Here is a 14,969-nt window from a genome sequence, read left to right as displayed (position 1 = left end):
AAAAATAAATATCAAGCCATTTATTGAACTTTTTACTGTGCAACAGATCTTTTATGATAAAACCTGAAAGTTTTTTTTCCATTTAAAAAATATTTAGTATATTTAAAAAAATAATTAAACAATACCTTTTCTTCGAAACGCAAAAACAACACTTTCTGCCCTGTAGCGGGTAAATATTATGTTAAAAATATGCTGCTTTTGCCGGGACATAGTACATTTTGTGGGCATTCCGAAAATATGCACAACTGAAAATTGACGAATTTTGATAAATGACGTTGTTGAAAGGAGTTAGCGATGTGTTTATTCTATGTATAAATTTAATTAAACATATTAAAAATTAACTTTAATATAAACGGGAGCATTTTTTAAAAGAATATGGAGCTCTGGATTGATCACGACGTCTTCATATACTCTAAGGTTAAATGAATACCGCTTCAATTTGATATGGATTATTTACACCAGCGGTTCACGTTTTTTTTTGGTGATGGAACCCTTTTGACACATTTAGTACTATACCGAGCCCTGAAATGAGCAATATATGGTTTCATGTTTTTTTTTTACCATAAATGTTTAACAAACATCACAGAAAACGTAAATTTTACACCACTAACGTCTAAAACAACACACAAAAGTATATATTAATACAAAACACATAATAACTGTGTAACTAAATTTTCCAATTTAATTTGGTTAAAAAAATGTTTCCACTTAATGGGAGGTATGACGCAATGTTGCCTGTCATGGTTGAGCCCTCACAGAATCCTTGCAGAACACACTTTGAGAACATCTGCTTTAAAGGCTTTTATTTAAAATAAAGAAGTTATTATTCATTTCCTTGATAAACTATGATCATATTTTTAATGCCAATTGAACATCGATATAGAGATATGTCTGAAAAAAATATATCAATACGTAGATTATAGATTATTCTGCATAAGCAGTTTTAGAAGATTAAAAATTGTTTTATTAAAATTAAAAAAAACACAATGCTTAGTGTAATCCAGAAGCATTATATCAATTGAGATTGATGAAGAATTAATTACGTCATATTAAACGGAGGTACCTTATGTAACTTTTTGTAACTACGAGTATAAGGTAATTTTCATAAATAATACAAAAAAGATTAAAAACTTCTTTTTCTTCTTATAACCTTTATCCGCACCCAATGGTGCAAAGGGCACTATATAGATATTTTAAAAAGCAAAGGAAAATATCAATATTATTTTTACTCTACGAGATACACAACATTTTTAGTGTGTCCAAATACTTGATCACAAATCTGAATCTCTTAAGAATTATTTTAACATTGGACATCTCAACATAGATGATCAATAAAAATAATGGGAAATATGGGTATTTTTAGGTCTTATGACATGTCAAAGGCTTGGTAAGTGATCACTTTACACACGTGCGGCATTCACCATTCTATCCATGAATGACTACCACACTACTCAAATTTTCGTAACTCCTGGATAAATGATTGATTTTGAAACAAACGGTGTTTGAAAATGATGTTGTCAGCATAAAAACACGTGTCACGCTAGATTTTGAGAAAAAGTGATATTTATTCGTTAAAAAATAATTTAAAATAAAAAAAATTGAATGAGAAACTTAAAATTAAAAACTGAAAGTAAAATAAACTTACGTTATAAGGAGACAATGAAGTATGATGTGAATATATAGAAATTTAATACATAGTTTGTATGTATGCATATCGATACATATTTAGAAGCTATTATAATATATTTTTAAAAGAGTGATGAATTATATTACTAGGTGCTTTAAAATTGTTATCTTTTTATTACTATTTTGTAGTATTTTTTACTTACCTAATCGATTCCGGAGAAATGTTTCTCATATCTTTTCATAGTGAATTTGTCCAAAAAACTTCCACGCACTCCGTATACTATATGAAAATGTGATTTAAAAAACGGGAAAAAAAACTCCTAAATGTTGCTTTTATTGAGCATTGCGAAGCGAATACTATTATTACTGATTATTTTCTATTTATTAAATTGGCTTCGCCAAGTTTGCTTAAGGTTTATTGATAAATGTTGATTGGGTGAGTGAAATTAAATGAACAAATTGATTATATGCATCGACATATGATTAACGAATGCATTATAATTACTGTCAAAACTTCAATTATCGAATCACTCATAAAATCTGATGAAATAAAGTAAGATGATTGATGGCATTAGGAAGTGACAATCGTCATTGATAAAATAATAACAGTTCATTGAACGGATTTTATATATTAAATAAATAATTAAATACTAAGTCATCCCAACAATCAAATTCTCATATGCTTAGAATATACACATTTAAATTATTTTTGGGTAATATATCCAACATTAAATACGGTGATTAGATTGAATTTTGCTATTATTTACATATATATATATATATATGATAATATGTGATGCGTTTCGTCTTATTAAGACATTATCAAACACAATAATGTTTCATATTATTCATAAAGGGATTACGGCCCTCACGAGCTAGTTAATTCTACCCATTATTGACAACCACACTACTCAAATTCTCGGAAGCTCCATATATATATATATATATATATATATATATATATATATATATATATATATATATATATATATATATATATATATATATATATATATATATATATATATATATATATATATATATATATATATATATATATATATATATATATATATATATATATATATATATGAACCAATTTAGAAACATCGTTCTTGAATCAATAGAACTTCAGTAGAGACATCTATTGGTGAGATGAAAAGAAGCTTTTTATTCAGCAGAAACTATTATATTAGTATGTGAGGTCCAAATCCTGACACACTCAAAATGTTGTAACTAGAGTATTTGATAATGCTTTAATAAGACGAAACGCGTCACATATTATCATATATATATGTAAATAAAAGTAGAATTCAATCCAAAAACCGTGTTAAATTTTGGATATATTAACCAAAAATTCAATATGGAAATCTACCAACTGTCTGCAGTTACAATAAATATAAATTATTTACAGCAATTGGAATAATTATAATTCCTAGAGTAATATCTCTACCGATTCTATAATAACTCGACGATGAAGAAAATTTTATTTTATTTTGTAAATTAAAAGCGTTGTTAACTTTTGGTATGGTAATATAACACTCTCCTTATCATTCATCGTACACTTTATGAAATACCACTTTTAAAAATAAATGACCAATCAAATTTAACTACAAGTCCACTTTTGAAAAAATATTCCCAATGTCATTTGTTTCTCTCTCTCTCTTTCAAATTTAAGTTTTGTATAAATGTCAGAACGTAACAATTTCACTTAAGTGTACATTTAACCTGATGATGGAATGATTATTCCGAATCCGGTAGTCATTAAGTAGTGATTTCGAAGTGGTATTGCACAAAGTGAACGATGAATGATAAGGAGATCGTTAAAATTATATTTATTTTATTTTGTTCAATATGCAGAACTCCATAATTTGTATTTTGTAACTACCACTTCTACTCTACTACCATCACGCAGAGGTAGGCAGTTAGGATGGAACGCCACACTCTTCTGTCCTGACATACACTCCTCACCTCCTTCACATTCATACATTTAGTCATACGTCATAGTCATAGTCATTTGTATAATAAATGTCAAATATTTAAATGTCACTCTAAATAAGATTGTATTTTTGATACTGTTTTTATTACCTGAACTGTTTTTTTTTTTAATTCTAATACTTCATACAGTATGAATATAATTTGTTTTAATACCATAAAACTTTAATCTCATTAATGTGCTTACTGTTATAAATTTGGATTACTTTTATGGGGACTTATAGATTTGAAATATTGAAAATGTTTAATCTTTAGACGTTTTCGTGTGTTGAGATCATATGTAATCGCGAACACTAACCTACTATGAACGTCTTATCTTATCAATTGTATCAGAAGTGTTCGGAGAAAAAAACTATTAAGCATATTTGCATAAATTTACTTATTTATTTAAACTCCTCGTACCGATTATCTGAACATTGGCAGTTTTATGCTAAGATTTTTTTTAATATTAAATATACTACTACTACCACTCAGTTTACCTCCATAGTGCAATGGTCAGCGAGTTAGGCTACCATATTAGAGGTCCCGGGCTCGATTCCCAGGGGGGTCAATAAATGTGGGTGATTTTCACTCTCATATTTATTTAATATCATCCTGGACTGGTACAAGAAGCGCAGGGCTGATCACCTTGTCGTTATGCAATTAACGATGAAGATAAATCTGCTTTGCCACGAAGCAGTGCCCTATGCACCATTTGGTACGGATAAGTGTACAAAAACTACCACCATCACCTTGTTTAACAGCAGGGGTAGGCAGAGAGGATGGAACGCCACACTCCTCTGCCTGACATACACTCCTTGATTCCTTCACATCTAAACATCTAGTCATACATGTCCTCCGATTATGTATTAACTATTAACACCACTGATTTTAGGTTTTGAATGATCTGGTGGTCTTTTTCGGTCGTCCTCGTTCTGTTCTCTCGTTCACATTTGCCAAGTACATTTTTTTAGTCATTCTCTCGTTATCCATTCGCTCCACATTTCCATACAACCTTAAAGAACTTTAACACGTAAAATTAAAATTGAAAAAACATTTTTTTGATAAAGAATTACTTTGTAAATTACTTTACTCGGAACATATATAATTACGAACTGTATAATATAATTATAACTGATGAGTCAAGTAAAAAAGGAATGGAAATAATAATTCTAAAGAATGTATAAACAAACAAATAAAAGGTAAAGGTACCTTAAAGTGCTTTTTCCATTAAAAATGATCATATTATTGTCGGGTATTATTGACTAAATAAATGTGTCACAATTATCTTTCCCCTGCACAATTTTATCACTTATTTATGTTTGTTGTCGTAAAAAATTCGTTGAATGTACATTTATCAACCAATTTTTACGAAATCATCATCATGAACCAATTTAATAAAGCAGCAATACTAAAAATGCATTTTATATCGTAGATATACATACATATATATATATATATATATATATATATATATATATATATATATATATATATATATATATATATATATATATATATATATATATATATATATATATATATATATATATATATATATATATATATATATATATATATATATATATATATATATATATATATATATATATATATATATATATATATATATATATATATATATATATATATATATATATATATATATATATATATATATATATATATATATATATATATATATATATATATATATATATATATATATATATATATATATATATATATATATATATATATATATATATATATATATATATATATATATATATATTTATATATTAAATATATATATATATATATATATATATATATATATAATTATATATATATATATATATATATATATATATATATATATATATATATATATATATATATATATATATATATGTATATATATATATATATATGTATTTATATGTGAGTCCTGTAAAATATTTCTTAAACTGTCTCCTGTGTACTTATTCATATTTTCTATTGATCGATTGAAGATTTGCTTTACGTTGCTAATGAGTTAAATTTTGTTTTCTATGAAAATTTAGGAATATTAAGTTATAAACCGTAAATGAGTTGTTTCTTTTTTTATAGTTTGATCAATTATTTATTTATACTTTTTTCGATTTTTTATCAATATAAGATGAACAAAAATATTTTACTTTTTAATACCACGCATTTGAGTTTATTCGGATTACTCCGACATTAAAATGCTGTATAATTAAATCAAACATTTGCTTTTATTTGTATATCAAATTCTGAATAAATGTATGCGTTAATTTCCATGCATTTCCTGTTATGTTCCCTCGACAATAACAAGCATGAATTCTGTGCTGCAGTTGGTTGTAAGGCGTCCTGAATTTCGTACTTTTGCCCCAGACGATTGCACTTTACACTAGGAAAGAGAACCGCAACTAAGTTTGCGCTGGTGAGAGGTTGTGTTCCAACTACTAATAAAAGCAACTTTCAAGCAACTAAACAACTAGAACGTTTCAATTCATCATAATCAGTCACTGTCGACATCCTTTTCCTATTAGATTTGCTTGAAAGTTTTCGAAATAACTGTTAAAGTAAGTTTTGGAAATTCTAGGTTTTATTTTTTATATTTTTTTGGTTTTCTTTACGATACTACTAACCCGACGAGCTATGAAGATATTAAAAAAAGATTTTTTAAATAAAAAAGTGTTGTTAATTTTTTGTTATGGTAATATAACACTATATTTATCATTCATCGTTCACTTTGTGTAATACAACTCAAAACCACTTGAATTAAACTATAATTTAAACTTTAATCTACCCAACATAAAGAACACTATTGAAAAGTTGCCAGTGATAAAAAAAGCAGCGTTATTCCAAAAAACTATTTAAAATATTTCTAGTAATATTTTAATGTAGTTTTAATTTACTATAGCGTATTTGTATGGTGAACGAACGGACAGGATACTGTACTAATGAAGGAAAAACTGAAGCAATATTTTTTTAGTAAGACATAAAAAAAGTAACAATATTTGTCTATTTTCGATCAAAGTGCCCCCCCCCCCCTCTGCGGGTGCCAATGAATATTCGGGATGTATATAAAATTATCTGGCTACAAAGGGAAAGCCTAAGGTGACATTGTCCGACCCACCGTACACGGCCAATTTCCATGGTATCCTCTGGTTCACCATATGATCCACAAGTTGTAATTTCAGTTACATCTAACAAATTCGAAAGTTTCACGGATAATAAATTAACGACCTGTCAAATGACCACGGGTGACATTTTTCGACAGGATATCCGAACCGATCTCAAGCAAATTTCGAAATGAAAAAAGTTTTAAATTTAATGGAGTTGAACGGTCAGATCGCGAAATTGGTATTGAAAGATTTTTGCGATATTTCCGGTTTGGTAGAGATTATTTAATAAAATGGATTGAATTAAAAACCTGCGAAAATGTATCCTTCTTTAAAAATAAAAGAAGTCTTTCGTAAAGTATTAATTCGACGGTTTTTCATTCAAGTTTTACTTGGTAAATACCACTTTCGAAAAATTCTATTGTGACACGTATTTTGATGCAATCCGCATTATTTTCAAAAGTTCGGTACTTAAAAATGACGCGGAATGCATCGGAACACATGTAACAATTGATTAAAGGAAAATGTGGTATTTACCAAGTAAAACTTTATTTAAAAATGGATAGATATTGGTAGATATTACCACAAAGTGACTGCTGAATCAATTAATGTTATTTGTCTTCTTATCCGATGACTAAGAGCTTTACCACACGTTGTAAATACGGTAATAAAGGTTACTTTTTTTAAGACAATAAAATTGTGAATTATCAGGTGATCGCCAAAGTTTTTTTGCGATTAAAGATAAGAAGTATCATATATAAGAGAGTGAGTTTTACTATTTAATTTGTATTCATAGTGAGTGACCAAAAACATATTATTATCCATTACTTCTACCTCATTCGAAGTACTCTAAAAAATCAACTATGTTTGGTAAGAAACCATTAATAAATCATTTTACAGTCAGTCAAAATATGAATCCATTTTTAATTGATTTTTACTTGGGAAATACTATTTACTAGTATTATGTTAATGACCAAGAAAAACTTAATTGAAAAAATATCTTAAAGTTGCATCACGGAGTTAAACATCAAAATTGTAATTTTTTAAAAATAGTGTTATATGCTCAATACAATTTATTAAAATGAGCATTTTAAAGTAGTATAAATATAAAAAAGAAACGCTTGTATAAGACCACTTTTTGAGTTAATTAATGTAAACACGACTAGTTTCGAGAACTTCAAATGTTCTCATAAAAAGGCAAAATACCATATTATATTTTTATTGTTATACTTAAATTATAACATAGTTCTTCAAAGTTGATGCCAAATCAAAACATTGTGACATAGATATTTTATAGATATTTGTTCTGACATAAAAGCCGTATTTTCAAAAAAAAATATTTTCTTATAAATCAATCGAAAAATTTATTGCACCAATAAAATATAAAGTGATCACTTAAATCAGGAAGAGTTAAGACTCTCATATTTTTATCTAATAGTTTATGTTGAGATATCTTTAATAAAATCTGATATTTATATTTTTATTTTTCATCAGGAAAAGTGACCTTCCTGTTCGCTGGGTTGTTCCTGCTGGTATCATCCCAAAGGCCGAACGGTGGAGTAAGTGTTCATATACCTAATATGTATTTAGTTAAGAGCTGGAAAAAAGGGAGTTTATCGATATTTTATCTTCTCCGGTAATTTCCCTTTCTGTTGAGGATCGTGACCCCTCTACAGGCTTCCTCTAGAACTTCAGACAACACTACGTCATTGGTGTCCCTGTATTGTGCAGCCTTTAGAGCTCCCGTAACGAAGAGGCCTGTGATGTCTTTCATCTGGTCGGTCCATCGAGTTGGAGATCTTTCTCTAACTCTCCGACTTTCCAGGCCTCCAGTTATCACATGCCTCTCCAGGTTGCCTGGTGATCTACGAGCAATGTGGCCAAATAACTGGAGAACTCGTCTTCGGCAGAGTTGAAAGGCAATATGTGATCCTCATCTGCTGAAAGATCAAAACGTTTGTTCTCTTTGCTGACAATGGGATTACCAACATCTTCTTTCAGCACCAAATCTCAAATGCATCTAGTTTTTGACGTTCGGCAGCTCTTAGGGTCCAAGTTTCTGACCTGTACATGCAGATCGAGAACACCAATCCTTACATCAGGTGCTTCTTTGTCGCATTGGTGATGATTTCTATTCTTCATATTTTCTCTAACTTAGACATAGATATCAGATATTATTTTTTGACATCTCATCAAAGATGAAGAAGAATATGGATTTCTGGGCATTTACGGAGCTGACGACCGTCATAGACTATGAATATTAGCAACATAACAAAACACATAATCGATGCTGCAATGGGTAGGCACCGGAATTCTTTGTTTCTATTGAAAATTGTCTATTTCGTAAATTGTCTAAAGTTAGTGTCATCTCGTCATTTATACGTCGTTTTTTTAAAGAATCTGACGTTTACGAGTCGAACCCCCTGGTTTCTTGGACGAGCGAAAGCATAGATATTTTTTTTTAAATAGAGCTTCAAAATTTTCTTCTGATTATCGTTGAAATTTCGAAACAAATTAGTTTATTTTGTTAAAAAATATGTATGAATATTTTATGCAATATTTTAGCCCTGTCCTGAAAATGAAGCCTTCCATCCCCATGAAAGTGACTGCAGCAAGTTCTACAAGTGTGACCACAATGAGCTGATCCTTTTCTCCTGCCCTGGAGGACTCGAATGGAGCCAGTCTGAGAGCGTAAGTATCAATAACAATAAAATTCTATAAAAAAATCCTATTGATATCTTAACACAGATGAAGATGAATATGAACGTCTGGGTATTTGCAAAATGCCCGAATTAAACATTCTTTATAAAATTTAATAAATCCTAACATTTAGGATTTTCACGGAGTGTGTGGAAGTTTTTGGTGAGAGTGTTAAATGTTTTTAATGTTTTTGAATTAAAATAAACCCTGATGATGACAAGGTTCTTGTCGAAACCGGTAGGTTATATTGTTTTAATAAAAAAGTGGTTAAAACTAAGTTATTTCATTTTAAAAAGTTTATAAAATGTGCCACAAAGTATCTGCGGAAAACATTCAAGAAATTATACATTCTTATTTATTTATAGTGAGGTATCAATAAAAATGATGGAATAACTAAGCCAGAATTTATGAACAAAGATTTGAATACACTAAAAATATTACGAATAAATGACTGTCTAAAATAAAAGTTTGTAAAATTGAAAATGATATTGTTAAGCGTTTTTAGTAGGTATGTAAAATAATTTGTTAATAATCCTACATAAACTAAAATCAGTGAAAATCTAAAAATTAATATCGCAGGCGTAATGTTTGATTGAGTTATTTTTTTCGTGATTTCTTGTTAATTTAGCACATTTCTGATTTTGGCACCCGGTAAATACGCGAGTAATAGTTAAATGGACCATAATTATTGGTAAAAAAGAAATAGTTCCAACTTTATGACACGGTTTCTTTTTATAACTAGGTTGAATTTGAATGCCTTTTATGCTTCAAAAGTATGAGTCACGCGTGAGCATTATTATTTTTTGGACTGATTTATACCACAGAAATTAATCTGAGCGTCATACTTTTTCTGCATTAAAAAAAATATTTCTCTGTTTGTTCTCGTTTTCTCTGGTGCAAAATATAAGCGCGTCATATTTTTACCAAAATAGGTATGTCATACTTTTCCGTGCGGGACAAATTTTTACTTTCAGGGATACATTAAATTAGTATATTTGCAAACCTATTTAACAAAGTTTATATGAGGATGTGTTTATATAATTAAATAAAGGAAATATTGTAGAACGCCACTTCAATCTGTCTTTTCAAACAATGTTCGTCTCTTCCACCGTCATGAAAACAAACATAAAGACCCACCGATTATTTCGACTCCTGACCCGAATACTCCTGATAACTTTAAAATATTTAAAACACGTTATATAATGTATTTTTTTCTTCAGATTTGCAACTGGCCAGCCCTCGCAGGGTGCAACCTTTCACCCCCTACTGAGGCCCCCGAAGGCTGCAGCGAGAACGCTCCAGAGCCCACCTGCCCTGAACACGACCCCAACGGTTTGGCGGTGCATCTCGCTCATCAGTACGACTGCACCAAGTTCTACGAGTGCGACTGGGGAGTCAAGTATCTGATGGGCTGCCCAGCGGCTCTTCACTTCAACCCCGAGCTCCAAGTCTGCGACTACCCCGAAAGGGCTGGATGCCTCTGCGCTTAAACAAGCAATAAATGACACTTTTTTTAACATTTTTTTACAATTCAAATATATGATTTTATCATGATCTTACTATCTAATAAATGAAAGTGTTATACTAACGAGAGTTGACATTATTTGTATGGTGATTTTTCCCTTCATTATTTAAACCTTCATTTTTTTATACCTTCAAGTCTGCGACTACCCCGAAAGGGCTGGGTGTCTCTGCAACTTAAATTACCAATAAATGACATTTTTTTAAAAACACTATTTACAATTCAAATATATGATTTTATCATGATCTAAATATCTTATAAATGAAAGTGTTATACTAACGAGCTGACATTATTTGTGTAGTGATTTTTCCTTCTCATTTTATCTCCAAGTCTGCGATTACCCCAAAAGGGCTGGATGCCTCTGCGCTTAAACTAGCAAAAAATCCAAATACATGATTTTATCATGGTCTAAATATCTAATAAATGAAACTGTTTTACTAACGAGAGTTGACATTATTTGCATGGTAATTTTTCCCTTCTCTTTATACCTTCAAGTTTGCGGCTACCCCGAAAGGGTACCGGGTGACTGTGCACTTAGACTCCCAATAAATAACACTTGAATAATTTTGTTTTAACACTATTTACAATTTAAATTCAATGATTTTATCATGATTACAAAAATTAATCGGGCAATAGTGCAAAAAGATTTTCAAATAAAGTGGCGTCATATTTAGAAAATATGACAAGACGAATGAGACAAACAAATAAACTATATGAAAATTTTTGATTGATATAAGATATAGAATCGATTGTATATTTTAAATTATAAAATGTATATTGTATTGATTCTGTGATCAACCTCATTTATTTATAATTTAATTTCCACATTCTTTATTTTACACATTGAAATATGCTTTAAATCCTTGTACGAAATAGACGATGAGAATTTTCTTGGGCTACTGATAAATATGAAAAAAAAGGTAAGAGCCTTAATAGATCGATATTTAGACTCACAACCCAACTTGAGTAATTTGTTCGAAAGTCAAACATTTGTGTGAATGAAAATACAAAAATTATTCGTTCAAATATTACGAAATGCGGCTTGTACCAGTAATACCGACAAATGCGAGAGCAATATTATAATACCCAAGAGACATCACAATGAATATAATTTTATCTCCCGTACATCATCTTTATAAAGTTATGAAAGTAATTAAGTGCTTATGCGTGTTTCTTCGTCCTCTCACAATATGCATGAACCAAGATTCCGAAAGAAGAAATCTTTATTACTAAATACATACTGGTATTCCTGAAACTTTATTATCATCTCCTGAATGGTTGTTGCTTTCCTACTGAATGCTTGATACTGAAAACTTTGGCAGATTTCATGAGGGTAGAATTATCTCGTTAAATCGTATAAAGGTTCTACTGCGAGAGGTGGAAAAGACAATATTTAAAGAGCCTTTAGTGTAATAATATTACATTCAGTCTTTGACATAAAGCAACTCTGATTTAATTTGATGCTGAAATTTTAGACGATATTATAAGCCACTTACCCTCCCATATTATTTTTCGTTTCGACTGCTTCATCTAATCACAGCACAAATTTGAAAAAAATCCCATTTTCAATACTTGAATTTAACATTATTTTTTACATCTCAACAAAGATGAAAAAGAATATGGAAGTCATGGCATTTTCAGGGCTTACGACCGTCATAAATAATAATAAATTTGGATAATTTATAAAGCACCATTTTCGTAAAATACAACTTGAAGGGCGCTCATAGGCTTGTTAAGTGATTACTTTACACACGTGTTTTTAAAAAAAATAATAACCGAAATATTAGTGTTTTTATTATTTACACAAATATTTCAATTTCATACTATTTCTGTGAGACTGAGTGACTCATGATTAGAAATAGGTATAAATTAGTGTTAGAGTGGGTTTGAACTGAGAAACTCTGACTTCAGAGTCCGCGACACTAACCACGGGACCACAACCCGACACATTCACCAACGTGTTACATTCACCATTATACTTAAACGTGAAGACCACTTCGTTATGGAGGTGGACAAGTCTGTTGATTATTTTTAATATATTTGACATCTTAATATAGATGAAGAAGAAAATGATATTTCTGGGCTTTTATGGGCTGTATATTTTAAATTTACTATTATTTATGGCGGTCGTAAGCCCTGTAAATGTACAGACTTCCATATTCTTATTTATCTTTGTTGTGATGTCAAAAAATAATGTAAAATTAATAATAGATTTATATTATCCACTGACACTTCGTGATGGAATTGCATTTTTAATTTATTATTAGATTAAAACCAATATTTTTAGCTTTTCCACTTTTTTTTTTTTTTTTTTTTTTAAAAAAAAAAGTGGAAACGCTAAAAATATTGGTTTTAATCTAATAATAAAAAAATAAAAAGTAAAATTAATATATAAAAAATGAGATTTTTTTACAAATTTGTGCTCTGGTTTGATGAAATAAATAAAGTAGAAATAAAAAATAATTAATAAGGGTAAGTGGTTTATAATCTTGTCTAAAATTTCAATATTAAATTATAACTGAGTCGCTTTATGTAACCGTATTCTTCTTCATGTATGTTGAGATAATAAAATATCATACTTACTGACCAGTATTGAATATCATTCATGTGCCCTTTTATACATTTTCCTTAAAACTTTTACGCTTCTAAGTTAAACCTTATTTTTTCACGTTATTATGTCACTTTTTACATATATCCTTTATGTTGTCAATATCTCTGACTTACACTACATTGCGGTCGGTATATTGAGTGAAACTAAGGAGAACATTCTAAGTTCTCATAATGAATACAAATCGTGCCCGTAAACGAATTGTTTATTCCTTTCCTCCAGACAGAATGGGGAACACAATAAAAGAATATATTTTTTGTAACTAGCATAACTTTACCTCACAAAAATGAGGATAATTACTGAAGTAGTTAAGTAATTGAGAAAATATATTCTAAGTGTTTATAATATGGGCCTGTTGCGAAAAAATCTTCAAATTTACTGCAATATATTACAAAATAATGACTTTAAAAACAGTTTTTTTTATTTTACAAAATAATCGTCATGTTTGAATTATATCGATGGATAATGAATAAATGATCAAAATTAAAGGTGAAAAAAAAAGCGTTTATTGAAGATTTCATTCATTAAAAAAATAATGATTTATGGTCTTAAAAAAAATTATGAGCACAAATTTCTTACTATGTATATTTTTCTTCTTTCTTTAACCCTTACCTACATCAAACAGTTAGTAGAGCACTGCATTGAATTTAAGTAGTGCTGATTTTATGACCATATTGAGTTTTACAGTCTACATTTGACCTAATGATGGAATGGTTATTCCAAAGCTAATATATTGAAGAAGTGTGTTTAAGTGGTATTACACAAATCGAACGATGAATGATAAGGAGAGTTCAATATATAATTTGTCTCATTAAAGACGGTTTTTACATAAATCTAGATAAACTGTATCATTCGTAAGGTGAAAGATCCGATGTCTGACAGAAGATATAAAAATAAAAAATATATTTTTCAAATGAATATTTTTTTGGCGCATCATCCCTATTATCGTCCTTTTCTGATACAAACGATTCTGTTGGAAAACCTGGACTGGGACCAAATTCTATTTGATTAAGTCTTCAATTTATCGGAAAAACAAGAACGGTTTATTTTAGGTTGATTACTTTAGACTTAAATATTACGCAGAAGGAGGATATAGGAAGGAAAGAATTTAATAAAAAGGAGACCGACGGATTTCGGAAAATTACGATCGAATAATTACGGAGCGCTGTGCCGATAATAATTGATTACAAGAATAAAGATTTAAATTGAATTTTTATATTAAATTCTGTATTAAAATAAGAATAAAAAGATCGTATTTTGCAAAGTTTAATTCTGGGCGCTCCAAAGCTACGACTCCAGAAGAATAATAATATCATTATAATTTTTTGATTCTGAGAAAATTTTAACAATAAATATTAAGTGTAAACAAAGTCAACGATAGTAGAATTATTTATACTTGGATATATTA

The 14,969-nt window shown here is 29.2% G+C and overlaps 1 protein-coding gene across 1 annotated transcript; it reads left to right on the top strand.

Annotated features, from left to right (window-relative positions):
• The first annotated feature begins 7,517 nt into the window (after positions 1 to 7,517).
• On the top strand, positions 7,518 to 11,019 carry LOC148302295 (peritrophin-1-like). Its single transcript, XM_088271825.1, has 4 exons — positions 7,518 to 7,601; positions 8,226 to 8,290; positions 9,297 to 9,422; positions 10,652 to 11,019. Exons 1-4 carry the CDS (start codon positions 7,595 to 7,597, stop codon positions 10,919 to 10,921), a joined length of 468 nt encoding a protein of 155 aa, XP_088127951.1. The 5' UTR covers positions 7,518 to 7,594; the 3' UTR covers positions 10,922 to 11,019.
• The last annotated feature ends 3,950 nt before the right edge of the window (positions 11,020 to 14,969 follow it).

This window comes from Brachycentrus maculatus, unplaced genomic scaffold, assembly GCF_059751285.1.
Source record: "Brachycentrus maculatus isolate JH-2025_06_01 unplaced genomic scaffold, ASM5975128v1 h1tg000463l, whole genome shotgun sequence".
NCBI lineage: Eukaryota > Metazoa > Arthropoda > Insecta > Trichoptera > Brachycentridae > Brachycentrus > Brachycentrus maculatus.
Note: the sequence above shows the minus strand (reverse complement) of the source record. Positions and strands in the feature narration are given on the sequence as shown.

What these genes read in the sequence shown, in the direction of transcription:
- LOC148302295 (XM_088271825.1), top strand. An exon ending in CCCAAAGGCCGAACGGTGGA is followed by an intron (nt 8,291 to 9,296) that starts GTAAGTGTTCAT and finishes GCAATATTTTAG; the next exon opens with CCCTGTCCTGAAAATGAAGC. An exon ending in AATGGAGCCAGTCTGAGAGC is followed by an intron (nt 9,423 to 10,651) that starts GTAAGTATCAAT and finishes TTTTTTCTTCAG; the next exon opens with ATTTGCAACTGGCCAGCCCT.